This window comes from Aspergillus eucalypticola, assembly GCF_003184535.1.
Source record: "Aspergillus eucalypticola CBS 122712 chromosome Unknown BO83scaffold_9, whole genome shotgun sequence".
In the NCBI taxonomy this organism is placed as follows: Eukaryota; Fungi; Ascomycota; class Eurotiomycetes; order Eurotiales; family Aspergillaceae; genus Aspergillus; species Aspergillus eucalypticola.
This window is the reverse complement of record NW_020290283.1, coordinates 115,421-134,834: the sequence shown is the minus strand read 5'-3', so window position 1 is coordinate 134,834 and position 19,414 is coordinate 115,421. Positions and strand designations below refer to the sequence as shown.

General features: G+C 50.2%; 8 protein-coding genes across 8 annotated transcripts; 5 read left to right on the top strand and 3 right to left on the bottom strand.

Moving 5' to 3' along the window:
- Positions 1-352: 352 nt before the first annotated feature.
- On the bottom strand, positions 353-1,542 carry BO83DRAFT_358518 (60S ribosomal protein uL16). The gene is made up of 3 exons (XM_025529307.1): positions 1,454-1,542; positions 1,060-1,235; positions 353-1,000 (listed from the first exon to the last, which is right to left on the bottom strand). Exons 1-3 carry the CDS (start codon positions 1,496-1,498, stop codon positions 550-552), a joined length of 672 nt encoding a protein of 223 aa, XP_025389128.1. The 5' UTR covers positions 1,499-1,542; the 3' UTR covers positions 353-549.
- Positions 1,543-1,709: 167 nt separating this feature from the next.
- Positions 1,710-2,800, bottom strand: BO83DRAFT_243712 (60S ribosomal protein eL30). The gene is made up of 4 exons (XM_025526989.1): positions 2,586-2,800; positions 2,486-2,523; positions 2,297-2,413; positions 1,710-2,169 (listed from the first exon to the last, which is right to left on the bottom strand). The coding sequence occupies exons 1-4, from the start codon at positions 2,656-2,658 to the stop codon at positions 2,077-2,079; spliced, it is 321 nt and encodes a 106-aa protein (XP_025389127.1). The 5' UTR covers positions 2,659-2,800; the 3' UTR covers positions 1,710-2,076.
- A 1,814-nt stretch (positions 2,801-4,614) lies between these two features.
- On the top strand, positions 4,615-5,070 carry BO83DRAFT_377439 (uncharacterized protein). Its single transcript, XM_025530993.1, has one exon. The coding sequence runs from the start codon at positions 4,808-4,810 to the stop codon at positions 5,054-5,056; it is 249 nt and encodes an 82-aa protein (XP_025389126.1). The 5' UTR covers positions 4,615-4,807; the 3' UTR covers positions 5,057-5,070.
- A 733-nt stretch (positions 5,071-5,803) lies between these two features.
- On the top strand, positions 5,804-7,819 carry BO83DRAFT_425890 (uncharacterized protein; the record flags this gene model as incomplete). The annotated part of the gene is made up of 2 exons (XM_025535236.1): positions 5,804-6,449; positions 6,519-7,819. 2 exons carry the CDS (start codon positions 5,804-5,806, stop codon positions 7,817-7,819), a joined length of 1,947 nt encoding a protein of 648 aa, XP_025389125.1.
- A 737-nt stretch (positions 7,820-8,556) lies between these two features.
- On the top strand, positions 8,557-9,628 carry BO83DRAFT_358509 (coatomer subunit zeta). The gene is made up of 2 exons (XM_025529306.1): positions 8,557-8,968; positions 9,039-9,628. The coding sequence occupies exons 1-2, from the start codon at positions 8,604-8,606 to the stop codon at positions 9,277-9,279; spliced, it is 606 nt and encodes a 201-aa protein (XP_025389124.1). The 5' UTR covers positions 8,557-8,603; the 3' UTR covers positions 9,280-9,628.
- A 211-nt stretch (positions 9,629-9,839) lies between these two features.
- On the top strand, positions 9,840-15,591 carry BO83DRAFT_358507 (putative DUF814 domain protein). The gene is given in 8 exon segments (XM_025529305.1): positions 9,840-9,934; positions 10,003-10,071; positions 10,135-11,723; positions 11,776-12,241; positions 12,425-13,370; positions 13,466-13,487; positions 13,941-14,039; positions 14,053-15,591. 8 exon segments carry the CDS (start codon positions 9,902-9,904, stop codon positions 15,395-15,397), a joined length of 4,569 nt encoding a protein of 1,522 aa, XP_025389123.1. The 5' UTR covers positions 9,840-9,901; the 3' UTR covers positions 15,398-15,591.
- A 481-nt stretch (positions 15,592-16,072) lies between these two features.
- Positions 16,073-16,857, bottom strand: BO83DRAFT_425886 (uncharacterized protein; the record flags this gene model as incomplete). Its single annotated transcript, XM_025535235.1, has 4 exons — positions 16,073-16,103; positions 16,169-16,230; positions 16,292-16,354; positions 16,411-16,857. 4 exons carry the CDS (start codon positions 16,855-16,857, stop codon positions 16,073-16,075), a joined length of 603 nt encoding a protein of 200 aa, XP_025389122.1.
- Positions 16,858-17,560: 703 nt separating this feature from the next.
- BO83DRAFT_407352 (uncharacterized protein) lies at positions 17,561-18,923 on the top strand (the record flags this gene model as incomplete). Its single annotated transcript, XM_025533950.1, has 8 exons — positions 17,561-17,714; positions 17,782-17,966; positions 18,022-18,113; positions 18,257-18,454; positions 18,496-18,608; positions 18,630-18,716; positions 18,784-18,805; positions 18,849-18,923. Exons 1-8 carry the CDS (start codon positions 17,671-17,673, stop codon positions 18,921-18,923), a joined length of 816 nt encoding a protein of 271 aa, XP_025389121.1. The 5' UTR covers positions 17,561-17,670.
- Positions 18,924-19,414: the final 491 nt, after the last annotated feature.

Below are 19,414 nucleotides of genomic sequence, written 5' to 3'. Positions count from 1 at the left end.
TAAGGATGAGATACTTAGTAAAGATGGTGCAACTCTCGGTAGGGTAGGACTACCTGAGAGGCTAACCTAGACTCTGGAGACAATATCAATGGGATTGTACGCTAGTAGTCTGACAGTTGGTATTTATCAAGTCAACAAATACAAATCAACTACATCATATAGAGGGTCTACTGCTACTATAATGCTAGATGGACATTCTCATCTACAGTGGTGTGCTACTAGTACATTTGGAATACATTAGCTTGATGATAGCACAGATATGATATCATTTATCTTTCCAGATGACAAAGTCGTAAGCAAAACAGGCTATCATTAGGTTGACATGACTGAAGCTTATTGGACTACTACCAAGTACTACTCAGTGATACTCTTACGGGATCATCCTACAGTATCATACTGTGCAACCATGCAAGCCGAGGAAATCCGCGTTAAATAACTCCGCCCCATACGGTGACTAAATGACATCAAGGATAACAAACAGGACATGAAAAGTGGGAATAGTTCAATACGTCTTTTTTTCTTTCGTGTCCTAAAGCGCTAAACATCCATCTAAGCCTGAGAAACGTTCTCGTAGGCGTCGGGGAAACGCTTCATGTTCTCCTCAACGAGACCGTGGCCACGCAGGAACTGGACGTAGGCACCGTCCTGCTTGAGCTTGCCCTCCTGGCGGAGCTGGACGTAGTCCTCGCGGCGGACGGGAGTGAAACCCCAGTTCTTGGAGACGATGATCTTTTGGCGACCGGGGAACTTGTACATGGAGCGGCGGAGAGCCTCGATGGCAGCAGCACGGTTGGCGTCACGGGTGCGGACGGACAGAATGATCTGGCCAATGTTCACACGGGCAACGGTACCCTGGGGCTTACCGAAGGCACCACGCATACCGGTCTGGAGACGATCGGCACCGGCGCAAGACAACATCTTGTTGATACGGATGACGTGGAAGGGGTGCACACGGACACGGAGGTGGAAACCTTCCTTACCGGCGATCTTCACGAGGTACCTGGATGTATGTGTTAGTGAATGATGGCTGGGCGTAGTGGAATCGGCAGGTCGGCATACTTGTTGGCACAGATACGGGCGGCTTCGAGGGCCTCGGAGGACAGCTGCTCGTACTCGTTGGAGACGAGGTGAACGCAAAGAGGGAAGTCATCGACGTTGGCCTTCTTACGTCCCAGATCGAAGATACGGATCTTGGGGTCGGGAACACCACGGTTGAACCGGGACTTAGGGTAGGGCTGTCATTCGAGGTTCATGTCAGTATTCATTCCCATCCTTGTCTGGTACACCTTTTTTCCATCCATCGTCAGGCAAGACATGATATCCATCGTCGTGAGCATCTCTTCGTAGCGCGTATCCTCGTTGGTGTTGGTTGACAAATGCTCCCCACAAGACAAAATCCCATCCAAAAAAATCCACAAAAACGCACAAAAATCCATCAAACGGTCGAACGCACCTTGTTCTTGCAGTAGCGGTAACATCTCGCGGGACGACGGGCCATCTTGACTGCTGGAAATGGGGCGGCTGCACTTCCTGCGAACGGTGAGGTTGTCGAAAAAGGTGGTGTCGGGAGGCGAAAGGGAAGGGGGATTATGGGCGCAGGCACTTTCCACGTTGATTTCCAAGCAAGCGCCCGCTACCGAGTGGCACAGCCCTAAACCCTACCCTCTCCGCCAATCACATCCCGTAGACGCTATGACGCATTTGTCAGACTACGGCAACTCCGACATTCTTGGAGTGTTCAGACTGATATATCAATCTTTCTAAGCTGTGAATGAAACATGTTTTACTGCGGAATGGAATGTGACGACTTCCAGCTGCTTTATAATTATCAAAATGCCTGGACTATTATCATGTGACTCATAAAGTGGAGTCGAGCTGCCGCCCTTCCCCCGGTTCTTCAGTGATACGACCGTGCTATCTTCCTGATCACTCCTACAATCTTATCCTACAGCGTTTTAATGGAAATCCAGTATAGATGTAAAGTTCATTGTCATTATCTAAATCGTGCCGTGACGTTGTGCATCATGGCATACCGCCGTTCAGACATAACATGAATTCATTGACCAGGCTTTACACCTACTGGCTGGACAGGATGTCGGAGTCACCAGCATCGAGGATAGCCATGGTGGAGGTACGGAAGAGCTTACCGCAGGCGGTACCGAGCTCAATCTGTTCACGACGATATTAGCGCATACTCCAACTTTACGTTGGGATCTCTATTGGAAGACGTCGTTCCAGAAATAGGTCCGGTCCCCGCTCCAAAGAGATCCCAAACAGACGGATCGTGGTCACTCACGTTGTTTCCGGAGAAGTGGTGGACGGGGGCCTTGGCGAGCATGGCGTAGTACTCGAGCTCACTCTTGCGGAGAGGAGGAGTGTTAGCGGCGATGATAACCAGCTTGGCCTTGCCGGACTGTTGAGATTATTAGTCGACCATTCACGGATGTTTTGCACGGCGATTGCTTGAAATATCCGGTGTACTCACGCGGAGGGTCTTGATGGTGGACTTGTAGCCGAGGGTGACTAGATGGCACGATTAGAGACCGTCTAAGATGTCTGAGCTTGCAAATTCTGATATAACTTACCCTTTCCGGACTTCATCACAAGCGCCAGGCGCGAGTTGATGGTGTCACCGGTCTTCTTGCTCTTGGGGGCCATCGTTACGCTGAAGTTAACTAAACTTCTGCATGATCAAATTCAATCAGCATTTGTTCACTCCGCTATTTCAAAGCCCACTGCTGAATGCTACCGCATTTTGGGCATGACAAAAATATTTTTGACCATGATCAAAAACAACGGGCAATCAGCCGTGGCTTGCGGGGAAATACCACATACCTAAAGGTTTAATGTGGTTGTTGAGAGAAGTGCGCTCCGGCCTCGTCTTTTGAGATTGGGATGGTAAAAGAAAACCTATCACCCACTCTTTTTTTGTGGGTTTGACAAATGTCGGGTGACAATTCCTCCGTTCCGCGGCGGCTGACTCATCTTCCCGCTTCCAAGGTTGTGTTTCACGTGATCATATATGAGCCCGTACGGTAATGGGCGGTGAGGGTCGCTGCCTGGCGGCCTGATGGCTGCCCCGGTTCCTCCCTCTTTGCATGTGCAAGTGAAGGAGGCAGGACAATGATACATCATCGTTCTAGTTGTCTTTCTGTCTTCAGAACTGATCCTTCAGAGCGATACCTGAATATAGTTGATTCTAGCGTCTCTTAATCAATAAATGGTAACCGAAAGTGTGCAGTTCGATTTAGGAAGAAGCCGAGCTACCATGTCGATAGCAGAGGTCGCCGTGAGAGATACATATACCTGATGATCCCTAAATTGTTCCTGGTAGTCTATTTCTTGTGATGTATCTGGATTCGGAATAACTTTATATGGTATATCGTGGATCCGGATATATTCTAGTAGTTCCTACATTAAGACTAATTGTTTACACTATCCCTCACTTCTTTCTCACACCGGCATAGTGCAGAACTGATTTTCACTTTCATATTTCATCAAGCCCTGACTATGTCATTCATGAGATTGATCTGAATCCGTTGCCCGGACTGCAGCCCCGGACGTCAGTAAGGAGCCGATTCCCACGTGGTGGGGATCTAAGACCCTATGTCTGTTGTTCCTAGAAACCAATAGTCGTAGTCTCTGCAGCGCACGATGGATAGCCATTCTCTTTATTTGGCTGACCTCATGGTCTAATGAGATAGAGTGAGTATTCTCTGGAGAAACTTAGTAGACGAAAATACATCCCGCCATGCATTATACTGCTCAGGTTTTCAACGGTACCTAGCTTGGAACCGGGGAGGAGTTACCATTGGCAGGAGTTGATTGTGCTCATTTGTTCTTGAGTCGCAAGTGATGCTGGCTCTAGCGATCTAGGCCTACTATTATCCTGATGATTTGGCTATGAGTGTTATTTTATCAGATACATAATAAGTCCCAGTATGAGGATGAGCATGCTAGTGAGAATGTTACTTGTGAACCAGTTATAAGCTCCTATGCATCATTCCATCTCTTCCTATCAGTTGAAGCTACATAGCCTGAGCCAATTCATACCAGGATGGTCGTTTCGTTTTTATTGCCTATTTGTTGATCGGTGTGGAGCCAGACATAGGGGTCCAGCCGTGCTATACATGAGAAGCCATATTAACGTGGCATGTAGACACTTGCGCTTTATGATTATTAGTCTTACTATCAAAATTATAGGTCCATCGGGGTATCGCTTTACGGTATGGTCGGTCAGGCAATACTATACGTAGTAAATCCAAGTGGGTAGGATTGGGGTTCTCAGGGGTTGTGGAATAGCATAGTATTTGGGGTACCCTCTTGATATATACTAGCCAGCAGAAGCACACTACTAGGCCTGTCACGTCACGGAGCAGATTCCTTGAAAGGAGAATTGGCAAGCAAGCCAACGCGGTTAAATAATTACTTTAATTTTACTTTGTCTACTGTCACAAGACCGTTCCTTAGATATGTATCTATTGGGTATCCTGGTAGGAAAACCTTATACTACGCCCCCCTACTATGCCTAGGCCACATCGATGGAAGTACAAGAGTAACAACCGCATCCTTACAAATCAACATCAAACAAACCTCCACAGCTGCATCTTGTAGTCTAGGTAACTGTACTTGATACATGCAGAGTGAAGAGCCTTACATAAGTGGCCCGGAGACAGCCCTGCTGATCTCGATGCATGGCCGGAACCGTCACTACGGACGTGGCGCAGGATGTACAGTAAGTTTTGTCCGGCCCCCCCTTCCCTGAGGGCGGAAATAGGTGATTGGATGGTAAAGGGTGGTTGCGACGATGGATTACGATGGTCGACTCAGCTTTAAGACTGACAGATGGCTGGACCCTGTGTGCCGCAAGGAACCCCAAGGGAGGGTTGGTGAGAAATTACTATCTTTAAACGTTGCCATGTGTTGGCTCCGTGTTGTCGACCAGGTGAGGGGCCCCAGTTGGATTGTTTGGTATTGGTGCTGCCTTGTCGCCGGAGTTGGAGTTGGCATTGCCACTTTCCAGGCGAGCCACGATGGCAGATGGGAATGGATGTGACGGGAAGAGTAATGAGAAATGAATAAGTCATGAGTGAGTGACAAGAGTTATACAGAGCACACATAGTCTGGTGTTAGTCATTCAATCGGTGATGAAATAGGGGAGAAGGGTTATGTAACGTCGGTAATCATCGATACCTCAATGCGACATAATAAGTTACCCTGGACGGAGAGATCCCCAGGCCAACAAGGGCCCAACCGGTAACGTATGGTAAGTTGGGGCCTTAAGACCTGCCTTAGACTACCAAATACGGTCGTTCCCATACATACTCCCGTGGACATTGTATCGTGCCCATCAACCCAATCGAACAATTAATGCGCCCACCTGTTCCCATTATTATTCCTTTTTCTTTCCCACCCCTTCAAGCTTTTTCTCTTTCTTTCGCATGTTTGTCGGATTCATCCCTAACTTGCGATCTTATCCCTCAGATTCCCCCCAGTCCTCTACTTAAATACTACTACCCTCCCCCCCCAGTATCCTTACTTGGTGGTTCTGGAAAGAGGCTAGCCGTGGCCAGCCATTCTGAGCCATCCCCCACCGAGATAGTAGGTCACCTAGTGTGCCCACTGTGTTTTGACCGCTACAACCTCTCGGCCGCTGTCCCTTAAATTTATCGACTTAATTTCCCGGCTGTTTCATACCAGTTTTAAAGCCCCAGAGGCCTTTCTTCTCCTTCCCCTTTCTGGGCCGCTTTGCGTCTTCTGGAATCATTCTACGTTTCTGGTGTGAACCCCATTGTCGGTAATCATGTCGGCGACGCCTCGCAAGCCCAGTACCCCGGGCAATTCCAATAGAAACTCGACTGCAGAAAGTCACACAGCCAGCGGCACTGCATCGCGAACGCACACCCGCTCTCCCAGTGCTTCGACAAATGGCGTCACTCGTTCCCCGTCCCTCCGTGCTTCGACTCCGGTCTCTGCGCGGGCTGCGGCTCGGAAACCCGGTCGCTCCAACCTGAGCACATCCAGTGCCCCCAAAGTTACGCCCAATCAATCCGACGAAGAGGCCCGGGCCCAGACCGCTGCTCTCATTGATGACCTCAAGGAGCAGTTGCAAAAGGCGGAGACCGCCTCGGAGCAGTATCGCAAGCAATTGGGTGTCCTTCAGATGCGCCTCGATGAGGCGGTGAGCGAGCAAGGCAAGTTGGAGGACCAGAGCCATGAGAGGGATAGCAAGATTGAGGCCCTGAATGGCGAGATCCGTGACCATGTTCGCCAGATTCGCGACCTCGAACAGGCACACGAACTGGAGCGGAATGCCATGCTACAGGAGAAGGAACAGCAGGCGAGTCGTGAAGAAGAGATGCAGGCTACCATCCAACGTCTGAAGGAGTCGCTGGCCCAGAAGGAGCGGGCAAATGCTGCCGATTCGGATAAAAGTGTGTCTCGCTCATGTAAGAAGATCATTTCTTCTTCTCCTTTGTCCTCGTCTAGTGTGAAACCTGCTAACATGCCCCCTATAGCCAGTTTCCGTAACCGGGCATCACCGGATGTCGATGGTCAATTCGCACCCTCTTCCCAGATCGAGAGAAGCCCTTCCCGCAATAACTCGAAGCTGCTTTTGCAGAAGGACAAGTTGATTGAGTCTCTTCGGCTCGAGCTGGCTGAGTCCCAGATCAAGCTTGTCGAGATGGAGAACAAGGGCGGTGGCAGACAGCGGGAGCTGGAGAAAGAGCTTCTGGAAGCTCGCATGGCGAATGCCCGCTTGATGGAGGATAATGAGAGCTATCAATTACTCCTTAGTGAGAGAACCCTCAATGGTGATTTCACAAAGGGTGACTTCATGCGGGAAGTTCACCCGGACACTGCCGAGGACGTCAAGGAGCCTGGCAGTGGCTTGGGTTCGTTGGCTGACGAGCTAGAATCCGTCGATGCTCGAGCAGAGACAGACAACACCCGCAAGCTGGAGACGGAGATCAAGGCGCTGAAGGACCAGAACAAGGCCCTTACCCTCTATATCGAGCGGATTATCAGCCGTCTCCTGCAGCATGATGGTTTCGAGACCATTCTTGACAAGAATGAAAACGACCCCCCTTCCAAGCCGATGCCTGCGCACAGCAACAAAGAGCTTCCACCAACGCCCCCTGAGAAGGATGATGCCCAGCAGACCTTCCTCCAGCGCGCCAAGTCGGTCGTTGCAGGCCCGAACCCGAACCCTCCTCGGCCTTCGACTCAGCCGCGGTCACGTCCCACAAGCTATATGCCTCCACCCACCAGTGTGCCCACCGCCCACGAGAACCCGCAGACGGCACCTAGCATTCCCCTTCGTGCTGGGTCAATTCGCGGTCACCGCCGCACAAGGTCGGAACAAACGGACGTTGGAGCAGCATCCGTCGTGGGTCAGATGTACCGGGGACGCAACTCGGGTGGTCCGATCAGCCCTACTCTCATGGGACCTGGAAACCGTCAAAGCGCATTCTCCAGCGCGAGTATCATGTCGAGTATGAGTACCGGTGGTCGTGCGCCTTCACTCTCCAGTCAGCCTGAGCACAGCCGGTTGAGCAGTTCGGATAGTGTCACGAGCGACCCCGCTGGTGATACGGCATCCACCGGTGCAACCTCCAGCTCTCCCCGCTCTAGCACCGGCATGACCAACTACACTGGGGCTGTCATGACTCAGAACAAACTGCGTCCCCTGCGCCTAGTCAGCGAGACTAAGCTGGCCGAGGAAGAAGAAGCTGCCCGCAAGAAGGCTAATCGGGGCAGTTGGATCCCTTGGTTCAACCGTCCCAACCCTAGTGAGGCCACGCAACCTTCAACCTGAGCGTGTCAGTCTCGTGGAAAATGTGGGGTAAACCCACCCGCCTGCAAATAGGGATATATTCTGTGCTTTGTGTTAATCGCGGTTAATCTGCATGATCTTCCAAGTCCTTGATGGCGGGTTGTTGACCACTACGGTTAAACTCTTACCATTCTTCTTCGGTGTTGATCATCATACTGGTGTTGAGCCCATTATGGCCCAGGTTGCCCCCCTTCGAGCATCTGGCACTTTTTTCGCGTCCATTTATTTGCTTTGATTGAATTTTGGAAATGTGATAGACGACCACATTGAAACGTTGTGATGATGCCTGACATGGGTACTGCTTGGACACTCTTTTTTTACCCCCTCCACAGACTACTCTTGGACGCGACGAATCTGCTTTGCTTGTTTATGCCCCTCCTTATATGATGAACATACCTATGGTCTATATACCTCGATCCCGAGTGAAATTGTCTTGTGTTTTTTTGTTGTTTAATGATGTTGTCTAGACCTTTGTATTATAGAGCCAGTAAGTAAATATGAATCTATAACCAACATAGTAAGATGTATGAGTACCAAAAAAGCGATGCTAGAGTTATATAAGTGTAATTCTCCGACTACCTCACCTAATTTAATTGAAAGGTTAATCAAAAGACGTGGCTGATGTCCCTCCTGTATACCCCGGAACAAAGTTCGAGCGGCGCCCGGATTGCGGCCAGCTTGACGGTAAATAGTTGGAGTCCCATTGTAGCCCCCCCGGAGCTGTCACCACGTTAACCAAACCGATATTCCTGAACCATTGCCCACCATGCCCGGCTCTCTTTCGCTTTTCTCCGTCAATGCCGTCCTTCTGATGTCGGCCGACGATGGCTCTCGCATCTTCGCCAAGTACTACTCCCCTCCTCACCCCCCGGCCGGTGCTGCCCCCAACTCGACCGATTACCCCGGAGCGAACCCCTACCCTACCGTGAAAGAGCAGAAGGCATTCGAACAAGGCCTCCTCGAAAAGACCAACAAGCAGACCAGTGATGTGATCCTCTACGACAACCGGATAGTGGTCTTCAAGATGGAGAGCGATGTGATGCTCTATGTGGTGGGAAGTGCCGACGAGAACGAAGTGCTGTTGTACAACGTGGTTCTGTCGCTAAGAGATGCTTTGGGAATCTTGTTCAAGTATGCATGGCCTATATTACTCAGGTGCGATAGGGATAGATCGATTGGGCTAACTTACTTTGTTCCTCAGGGGCGCAACTGACAAGCGCACAATCGTCGAGAACTACGACCTGGTCGCCCTGGCCATCGATGAGATTATCGACGATGGAATCATTCTGGAAACCGATCCAGTGCTGATCGCCTCCCGCGTCAGCCGCGCTCCTGCTCCGGATGCACCGAACTTGAAGAGCATCGACCTGTCTGAACAAGGTCTGATGAATGCCTGGGAGCTTGGAAAGCGGCGTCTGGCGGAGGGGTTGCGGCAGATGTAATTGACGTTGATGATTCTGCAATTCTTTATTTGATGCATTCTGATGTGCTTTCATCTTTATTCTCTTCATGTCATGTCTTTCTGTTATCTAATCTGGCTGGTCCTGGCGTGGTATTTGTGCGCATTGCTTGCTCATTGTGGAAATCATTTCCATTCTTAACATTCTTACTACTACTATTTGCCCCCGCATTTCTTTGTTGCAGAGGCTTGAGGTACCTATAGAGATACTCCTTGGTGTTTTGCTGCGAAACGTTGTGCATCTTAGCTGGGATGGTGAGAGATCGTCTAGAGGCTTCGTCCTATATATATATATAACGGACGGTCGGCAACCAATTTACAGCAATGAGAGGTCTATAGTAAAGAAAATATGCTTAATTTGCACGCGGACCTATACTGCAATACAATTTGCATTACAAGTGGACATGATTGTAATAGATAACTAGTAGCCGATAAGGTGAAAGCAATGGACAGTCATGGAAAGCAATGCCATCCATAGGCGAAAAAGCGCCCCGCATACGTCACGCCCGCAAGTTCGGAGTCACTCTGCAAAACTCTTGAACCACCGCATCAACCCAGCGCAACAGCCTCGCTCCTCGGGGAAACAGGAATCAGGCCACCAGAAGATGAAGCAGAGATTCTCGTCCTTGGATGTCAAGGTGAGAAGCCCGAGCAATACCCCACCACTCGCAACTGCCGCGCACCAAACTCACACAACAACTGCCAGGTCATCTCCCAGGAACTTGCATCGGAGATAGTCAATCTGCGAGTTTCGAACATCTACGATCTCTCCTCGGTATGTTCGCCCCTTCTGAATATGAAGGTTACCCACAAGCAAGCTCATTCATAATCCATTCAGCGCATCTTCCTCTTCAAAGTCGCCAAACCCGACCACCGCAAACAACTCGTCGTCGACTCCGGCTTCCGCTGCCATGTCACCCAATACTCCCGAGCGACTGCTTCAGCGCCCACGCCCTTCGTGACGCGCATGCGCAAGTTCCTCAAATCGCGCCGAATCACCTCCATCGAACAGATCGGCACGGATCGGATCATCGATTTCTCTTTCAGCGATGGCATGTACCACATGTTCCTAGAGTTCTTTGCCGGCGGGAACATCATTATCACCGATCGCGAATACAATATTCTCGCGCTGTTCCGGCAGGTACCTGCCGGCGAGGGACAGGATGAGACTCGCGTCGGAGTCAAGTATACGGTGACCAATAAGCAGAACTATCACGGTATACCGGATATCACAAGGGAGAGAGTCCAGGAGACGGTGGAGAAGGCCAAAGCCCTGTTTTCACAGGAGGGCAGTGCGCCGAAGAAGTCCAAGAAGAAGAATGCGGATGTGCTTCGCAAAGCTTTGTCCCAGGGTTTCCCGGAGTATCCGCCTCTGTTGTTGGATCATGCGTTTGCTGTGAAGGAGCTGGACCCCGCTACCCCGCTCGATGAAGTTCTGCAGGATGAGGCGCTTCTGACGAAGGTTGTGGATGTGTTGGAGGCGGCGAAGGTTGAGACGGATAAGCTGGCTACGGAGAAGAGTCACCCGGGTTATATCGTTGCGAAGGAGGATACTCGTCCGTCTGCGGACTCGCCAGCTCAGGGTGAGGAGGACGCTGCGCGGAAACCGGGGTATCTGTATGAAGATTTCCACCCGTTCAAGCCTAAGCAGTTTGAGGGCAAGCCGGGTGTTACTATTCTGGAGTACCCGTCTTTCAACGCGACTGTTGACGAGTACTTCTCGTCTATTGAAACACAAAAGTTGGAGTCGCGGCTTACGGAGCGGGAAGAGACTGCGAAGAGGAAGCTTGAGGCTGTCCGACAGGAACATGCGAAGCGCATTGGCGCTCTCAAGGAGGTTCAGGAACTGCATATTCGCAAGGCCGGAGCAATCGAAGATAATGTTTACCGGGTTCAAGAAGCGATGGACGCAGTCAATGGCCTGATTGCTCAGGGTATGGACTGGGTCGAAATTGCCCGTCTCATTGAGATGGAGCAAGGAAGAGGAAACCCGGTGGCCAATATCATCAAGCTGCCATTGAAGCTCTACGAGAACACAATAACCTTGATGCTCGGAGAGTCGGGTGAAGAGCAGGATGAAGGCGAGGACCTGTTCTCGGACGATGAGTCTGACTCAGAGGATGAGCAGGAAGAGGCCGCTAAGGCCCAAAAACAGTCAAACAACATGCTGACAATTGACATTGATCTCGGCCTGTCTCCCTGGGCGAACGCAACGCAGTATTATGAACAGAAGAAGATGGCTGCCGTCAAGGAGCAGAAGACAACGCAATCGTCGACCAAGGCACTCAAAAGCCACGAGAAGAAGGTGACGCAGGACTTGAAGAAGGGTCTGAAGCAGGAGAAGCAGGTTCTTCGGCCTGCCAGAAAGACTTTTTGGTTTGAGAAGTTCCTCTTCTTCATCTCGTCGGAAGGATACTTAGTCTTGGGGTATGTATCTTTCGTTGTGTCTGCAAAAATAGAACTTATCTAACTGGAACAGTGGCCGCGATGCGATGCAAAGCGAAATTCTCTACCGCCGGTACCTTAAGAAGGGCGATGTATTTGTGCACGCCGATTTACAAGGTGCTACGCCGATGATCGTCAAGAACCGATCCAATTCGCCCAACGCACCCATTCCCCCCAGCACCCTTTCGCAAGCCGGTAACCTTTGCGTGGCTACGTCCAGCGCCTGGGATTCCAAGGCAATCATGTCAGCATACTGGGTTACCGCGAGTCAAGTTAGCAAGACTGCTGACGCGGGAGGCCTCCTTCCCACTGGCGAGTTCCTCATCAAGGGTGAGAAGAACTTCCTGGCCCCCTCACAGCTCGTCCTAGGATTTGGTGTCATGTTTCAAGTGAGCAAGGAAAGTCTCCGGAACCATAAGCTACACCGTTTCGACGAACCCGTGGCTGCGGAAACGCCCGTGGAAGCCCAGGAAGCCGACAAGGAAGCTGAGGGCAAGCCCGTCGAGCAAGAGGCGCAGGCTACTAAGCCTGATGAACCTACTGAAGCGGAGAAGGAGCAGGAGCAGAGCAGCGAGTCCGAAGGGGAACAAGAGGACGATGCTGCGGTCCCAGCTAGAAACCCGTTGCAACGCGGGTCGTCAGAGCCTACCCAGACAGAATCGGTTGCGGCGAACGAATCCCAGAACGCCCAGGCTGATGAGGCAGCTGACGAGGAGAACAAGGACGAAGCCGAAGAACCGAACGGCAACAATGGAGACGAGCAAAGCGTTCAAGAAGAGCCAGCTGAGGGGGAGGACGAGGACGAGAGTGCGACATCGCCACAGACTCAAGATGATCGACAGCTCTCAGCTAGAGAAAGACGAATGGCTAGAAAAGGAAGAGCGTCAGAACTGGATGGACCTGCAGCGGACGGAGCATCTGTCAAATCTGCTAACAGCAAGCAAGCTCCAACTCGGGGTAAGAGGGGCAAAGCAAAGAAGGCCGCAGCCAAGTACGCTGATCAGGACGAGGAGGATCGGGAACTGGCTCTACGCTTGCTAGGTGCCAAGAGTGCCAAAGCTGAAAAGGCAGCTGCAGAAGCTGAAGCAAAGGCTAAGCGTCAGAAAGAAGCAGAGGAAGCGAAGAAACGACGCAGAGCACAGCATGAACGCGCCGCGGAAGCGGAGCGGAAACGACAGGCTCTCTTTGAGGGTGGTGCCGATGACTACGACGAAGAAACTGCCGCAGCAGAAGCAGCAGACATGGAGTGGATACCTGCATTGGTTGGAACTCCCCATCCGGAAGATGATATCCTAGCTGCTATTCCTGTCTGCGCTCCTTGGGCTGCCCTGGGTCGGTATAAGTATCGCATCAAGTTGCAGCCGGGTACCGTGAAGAAGGGCAAGGCTGTCAAGGAGATCATCGGACGCTGGGTTGCCGAAACTACAACAGGCAAGGTCAAGAAGGAACATGCTGAAGATGCTGGAATCGACCGCGCTACCGCTGAGAAGCTCCGCGCCAAGGAAGGAGATCTGATCAAAATGTGGAAGGACACAGAGGTCATCAATAGCGTTCCTGTCGGTAAGGTGCGCATTATGGCTGGGCCAGCACCTAGCGGAGGAGATAAGGGCAAAGGGAAAGGTGGCGGTGGTGGAAACAAGGGAGGAAAGGGAGGGAAGAAGAAATAGAGGCTGGACATAAGGATTGGGGTTTCTTATGATCTACATGGTGAATGATCTACAAAGTACTTTGGAGGAAAACACCAGAGTATGACTGTATTAGTTGGTTAGCTGTGACGCTATAGGCGATCACAGCATATGCATATAGTGGACACTCTGCAAACGAGGCACCTTTAGACATATTGTCTATCTCTTCCAGTTCATTCTCGACGTACAATTAAAGCATTGATGGAAAATAGAGAAATGGCCGAATCTGGACTGCGCTGCTTAGTCACACCCACCGACGTCATCACGAAGATTTTCCATTCGATCTGCACTTTTTTTCTCTGACATACAAGTTCAGCAACCCAACAGACATTCTCGTCGCCAATTGCTCATTCGTCTGGCAGCAGTCGCTCGGGCCGTACACACCTGGTGGAGCAGCCTGACAGGAGGTCCCCGAATCAGGATTTGCCTATGACCGAATAGCCTCGAAACGCGCGATACCCGTTCTCCTCTTTCCCCCCACTACCGAGAAATTTGTATCGCCTTAATCTACAAGCCGTGACTCACCCCACGATCGCTCGTTCCTCTGCTCTGTTCGGGGAACGAATATCACCTGCCAATCTGGTTCTACTCCTCTCTCGCCTTACTGCTCGCGGTCTCCCGCGCAGCTTCGTTAGATTCGCTTCCACCGCCCCAGCAACAGCAACCATGTCGCCCAAAGCTTCCACCCGAATCGCATCGGTTCGCCGTCTCAACAACGAAGGCCCCGGAGACCGATCCCTCGCAGAGTGGTGGGCCAACGAACGCGATAACCATACCCCGGAAGCGGCCGCCATCGAGAACGCCGCGCAACTTCTCCGAACCAGCGATATCCCTGTTGCTTTCCCCACAGAGACAGTGTACGGACTGGGTGCAGATGCGACGCGAAGCGATGCAGTACAAGGAATCTACAAGGCGAAGCAGAGGCCGTCAGATAACCCGTTGATTATACATGTTGATTCGCTGGGGATGTTGGAGCGGTTACTCAACCCCACACAGGAAAGCCCATCGCGCAGAACTACCACTGCGAAGAACGCCATCCCGCCCATCTACGACTCGGTCATTTCCCGCTTCTGGCCTGGTCCTCTCACAATCCTCCTCCCTAATCCCTCCGGCTCCCCTCTTGCTCCTGAAGTTACCTCCAAGCTTACGACCTTTGGCGTGCGCATGCCCTCATCCCCGCTTGCACGCTTGTTGATTCATGTAACGGATCGACCACTGGCGGCTCCCTCGGCCAACGCATCTACCAAGCCCTCCCCGACGGCGGCGGAACATGTATTCCATGACCTCGAAGGTCGCATCGAGCTGATCCTTGACGGTGGTCCCTGTGGCGTAGGCGTGGAGAGTACGGTTGTCGATGGACTGTCCGATCCACCGGCTATCCTTCGACCGGGCGGGATTGGTATCGAGGAGCTGCGTACGTGCGCTGGCTGGGAGAATGTACAGGTCGGATACCATGACGGCACACTAGATGCGAAGGAGGCCCCACGAGCACCGGGCATGAAGTACCGACACTACTCGCCCAAGGCGCGCGTGGTATTGTTCGAAGCCGGCTCCGACGAGGAAGCCGTCGCGAAACACATTCGCAAGGACCTGGAAGATTCAGCAGTCGGGGCACACATGATCGGGGTGGTCCGCACGCAACACTGGAAGCGGGGACTGGGGTTGCTGTCTGCCGACGAGATGCAAAAGAGCCTAAAGCGTATCCCATCGCTCGTGGACGAGCTAGTAGGATTCTCCGTCCCAGTGAGCGATCAAATCAACGGACACACTGCAACCAAGGAGACCTTCGACTGCCACCTCGGCACGGATGTCAAGTCGATCGCGCAGGGCCTGTTCTCTGCGCTACGGGCCATGGATGAAATGGAAGTGGACGTCATCTACGTCGAGGGTGTGCCCGATCATCAGGGAGATCTGGCAGCTGCTGTCATGAATCGGTTGCGTAAAGCCGCCGGAGCGGAACTCCGGGTATAATAACTTACAACTTCTTCCCCTAGGAGGATTATCATAGATCGCATTTTGGGCCCCATACATACACAGTATTTGCTATATTGGAGGATTTGGCTGGGTTGGCTAGAAGAAGCTATAAATTTACGGGACTGTTTACGAATTTAGCATGGATATCGCAGTTAGAACATTACTAGCACGAGTTTTAATATCAGTTTGAGCGTTATGATGGATAATATGATGTGCATGCATATCGATAATACCTAGTAGTATATATTCAAGAATTAAGTTTAGGGCTGAACAGCTGATCCGCAGGAAATCGATCTTCTAGAAAGCCTTATCTGTCGAATATATGAGTAGTCTATCTCCTTAGTTCCTACCCATATCAGATAGATTAACTACGGACTAGTCTATCATATGTGTGTGTGCGCAAATCTCCGTTCTCCGGCTGCCTTGGCATCGGCCGTCTCCGACTCGGCGTGATTCCGGGTCTTAGTTGCGAATTAACAGTGCGCCGCGGCCTCCACAGGTCACCGGATCTAATGCTAATTTTCTCACACTAGGCCTAGGCCCGGCTAGCTGCTTTAGGGTTAGGGATTATTTGGCTTAGAACTAGACTCTATTTTAACATATAGAATATGGATCTGTATTATTATTATTATTTTTCTTTTTTCTTTTGTTTCTATCTAGGAATGTCTAGATTTAGATGGTCGTATAACTCGATTTCTCCATTCTATTTGTGATCTCTATAGTATTGATAAATATATAAAGACAACTCGGGAGTACTGAGCAGCTAACAGTCCCAATGAAGAGGAGACGTTGCCACGCTTGGGACTGCAAGGGTAACGGGGCGGAGCGATCTGTGGGAGTCGATCTGTTAGCAATTCCTTGAACTCGTAGCAGATCATGTTTCATACTGACCGAGTGCATAGAGAAGGATCCCTTGTATCCCAAGTCCTCGGCGTCAAGGGTCAGGACGTAGTCCTGAAGATCAAGATCGGGGTTACCAGCCCAGGAGATGCCGGTGTTGTTTCACAGACCGCTAGATCCATCACCGTTGGTGGACACAATTGCATTATCGGCAAAGAGGAGGTCGCTGAAGACAGTACCGTTGGGGAAAGTGCCGAGACTTGGATGAAGTCCATGTTGGTAAAGTTTTCGGTGACGGTGAAGCCAGACCGATTCGCCTCAACGAAGAAGACGACGGCAGGAGAAGACACACCGTCGGTGCCAATGGCGTCAAAGTACCACCAGTTGTAGGAGGAGGCATTGATGTCCTGCATCTTGGGACTGTTGGAGAAGTTGTCGCAGGAGGTGAATTGGCCGTCTGCTTGGCTATCTTGGGGCGTGGTTTGGTAGGTTTTGATGTCCTTGACTGGAGGGCATTTCTGGGTGCTCAGGGCAGCAGCGCTGAGACAGAAGGGAAGAGTAAGATAAGCTAGCTCAGATAATATTTTGTAGAGTTGTAATAGAGCTTCATGGTTCATGGGATTTACAGGGGGGTGCAATGTGGCTATTTATGCTATTAGATGTAGTATCAAGCTTGGTTCATGGATCTTGATGATATAGTAGTATATGATGATTGGCAAAGAGAGAGCACAAATGCATAAGATATACCTATTCATATTTTGGGATATCCACAATCCGTTGCACTATTGTCTATTCATCATGCTATAGTTCACATACTACTAGGTCCAAATGAAGCATTAGGTATATGGCCGGGAGCTTCCGGAGTAGCCCTGAGTTCTTGGATCTGGGCCGGAACCGGCTAGTCTAACGCGACGTCGAAACTTCTGACTGATAGTGGGTCACCCCAAAATCTGTAGTTATAAAGTTACTAGATAGTGGGTCGTTGCCATGTCGAGAGTCTTGACTCGCCAGTTCTCATAGTGGAAGTTCACTCTCTTGCCTTGCCGCTTCCATAAGGGGTCATGCCTTGCTGTCTAGATAGCAAACGGAATCGGATTCTGAACCTCCGTACTCCCGAACATTGATGACTTCAAGGTGGAAGTTGTTCATCCGTATCCGAGAGAATTGAATGATTGCTACTATGTTCGGAGGTAAGTAGCTTAGGGAACAAGAGCTATGGTGTTACTGAACTCGAATAATTGTTATCGATCATAGAATATTGGAAATACTACTTGATGACCTTGGGACTTAGATGCCATGATCTGAATATTTGTCTATATAAGAACACTGACATTTAGGTCTTCGTCCTTCTTCCAGAATAAATCATTAACTAACTCATTTCACTGAAGCCCCCTTCGTTCAAATACATCTATCTCATTCCCATCTTAACTATGGAATCGCGGACTCTTCTCATAACCGGGGCCTCCGGCTATATGTAAGATTCTGAAGTTCTAACAAATCACCGGTCCAAAAACGAAGACTGCTAACTGAAATTATTGCAGCGGATGCTCAGTTTTGTCTGCCATCCTCAGGACCAAAGAAACGTGGGCTGCTAATCTGAAAGTATCGGCCCTGGTTCGATCTGAATCACAGGCTACAAAAGTCAGGGAGTTGGGTGTATCTCCGAAACTATTCTCCAGCTTCGATGAGCTGGATAGGCTAGAAGAGGTTGGTGAAGGCTTCGACAGTATGTGATTGAGAGCCTTCTTTTCTCATACAGAGTTCTGCTGACATGATCCCAGTTATAATTCATGCTGGTGCTGGTTGGCATACTCCCTCTGCGAAAGCCCTGATTAGGGGACAAGGCGTGCGGCGCCAAACTACGAACGCCGATGTCCACTATATTCAGACTTCCGGAACCTCAAACTTGAGTGATCGCCCGTATACAGAGGGGTATATTGATACCCATGCCTTCTCTGATGAAGAGGATATTTACTCATATGAAAATATCGCGAATTCCGTGAAACATACTTCCAGTGGACTACCGACATTGCCGTGATTGAGGAGGGCGAGGCCTCTGGTATGACTACTTACATTGTAATGGCACCTACAATGTTTGGTCTTGGAAGTGGACCATTCAATCGCTTTTCCATGCAGCTTCCAACCATGATCGCGGATGCACTTCGTACAGGCAGCTGCAGCGTTGTTTTTGAGGGATATACGGTTTGGAACCACGTGCATATCGAGGATCTGGCAGCCCTACACCCGGTCTTCAGCACATTTTCCGAGGCATCAAGATCCCCTCTGGTCGAAAGGGAATCTATTTCTGTGAGACTGGAGAGCACTCACACCTGGAGTTCTCGGAATACCTGGCTAAGGCTGGCCATTAGTTGGGCGTTTTCCCCTTTAGTGAGGTGGTGAAGATTACTATCCAGGAAGCAGGCGAGAAATGGGTTTTTGGCAACACATCTAGTGCTGAACTTGGCTTTGCGTCAAAGTATGTCTTTTTTCATCTTCTTCATACATACTTGTTGTGATTTCTGACACTATATTCTCCCAAACAGCTCTCGTACGAAGGCTGTGCTAGTCACAACTTGGGATGGGCGCCGCGTCCCATGCTGAGGAGTAGGAGAGCACATTCAGCGTGGAGCTGACTGAAATCTTAAGAATCCTCACAGTGGACGAGAGATCCCTAAGTATCTGAAGAAATAGATCCGTGAAGAAGGATTATATATGGCAGTTGAAAAATATGTTTGTTTTGACATGGCCAACTGAAGATATCGTCCAATCGCACTAGAACCCTCTTCAGTTGCTTTACTTGTCATCTACCTACTCTTTCTTCGTGATCATACCAACACACCATGTCCGTATAACGTGATTATTATCAATAATGCTCAACCACTCTTATCGCTCTTGGATCATTGATTACCCGATCCTGTTCTCTTTTTTTTTTTTTTTTTTTTTTTTTTTTTTTCTGAAGTACTATCTTGCAAACCCCGTGTCTAGACATTGAATAATAATATTTATCTCTTTTCTTATAACAAAGAACTCTTAACCACAATAACAGTTAATCAACTCATCTGTACCCCAAACTTTAACTAAAACTATACCTAATTTGAATCTGGCCTTATCTGTGCCTGCTGTGTTGATTCAGCGTGGCGGGAAAGCCGTGGCGTAGTCAGAGAAACGTAAGGC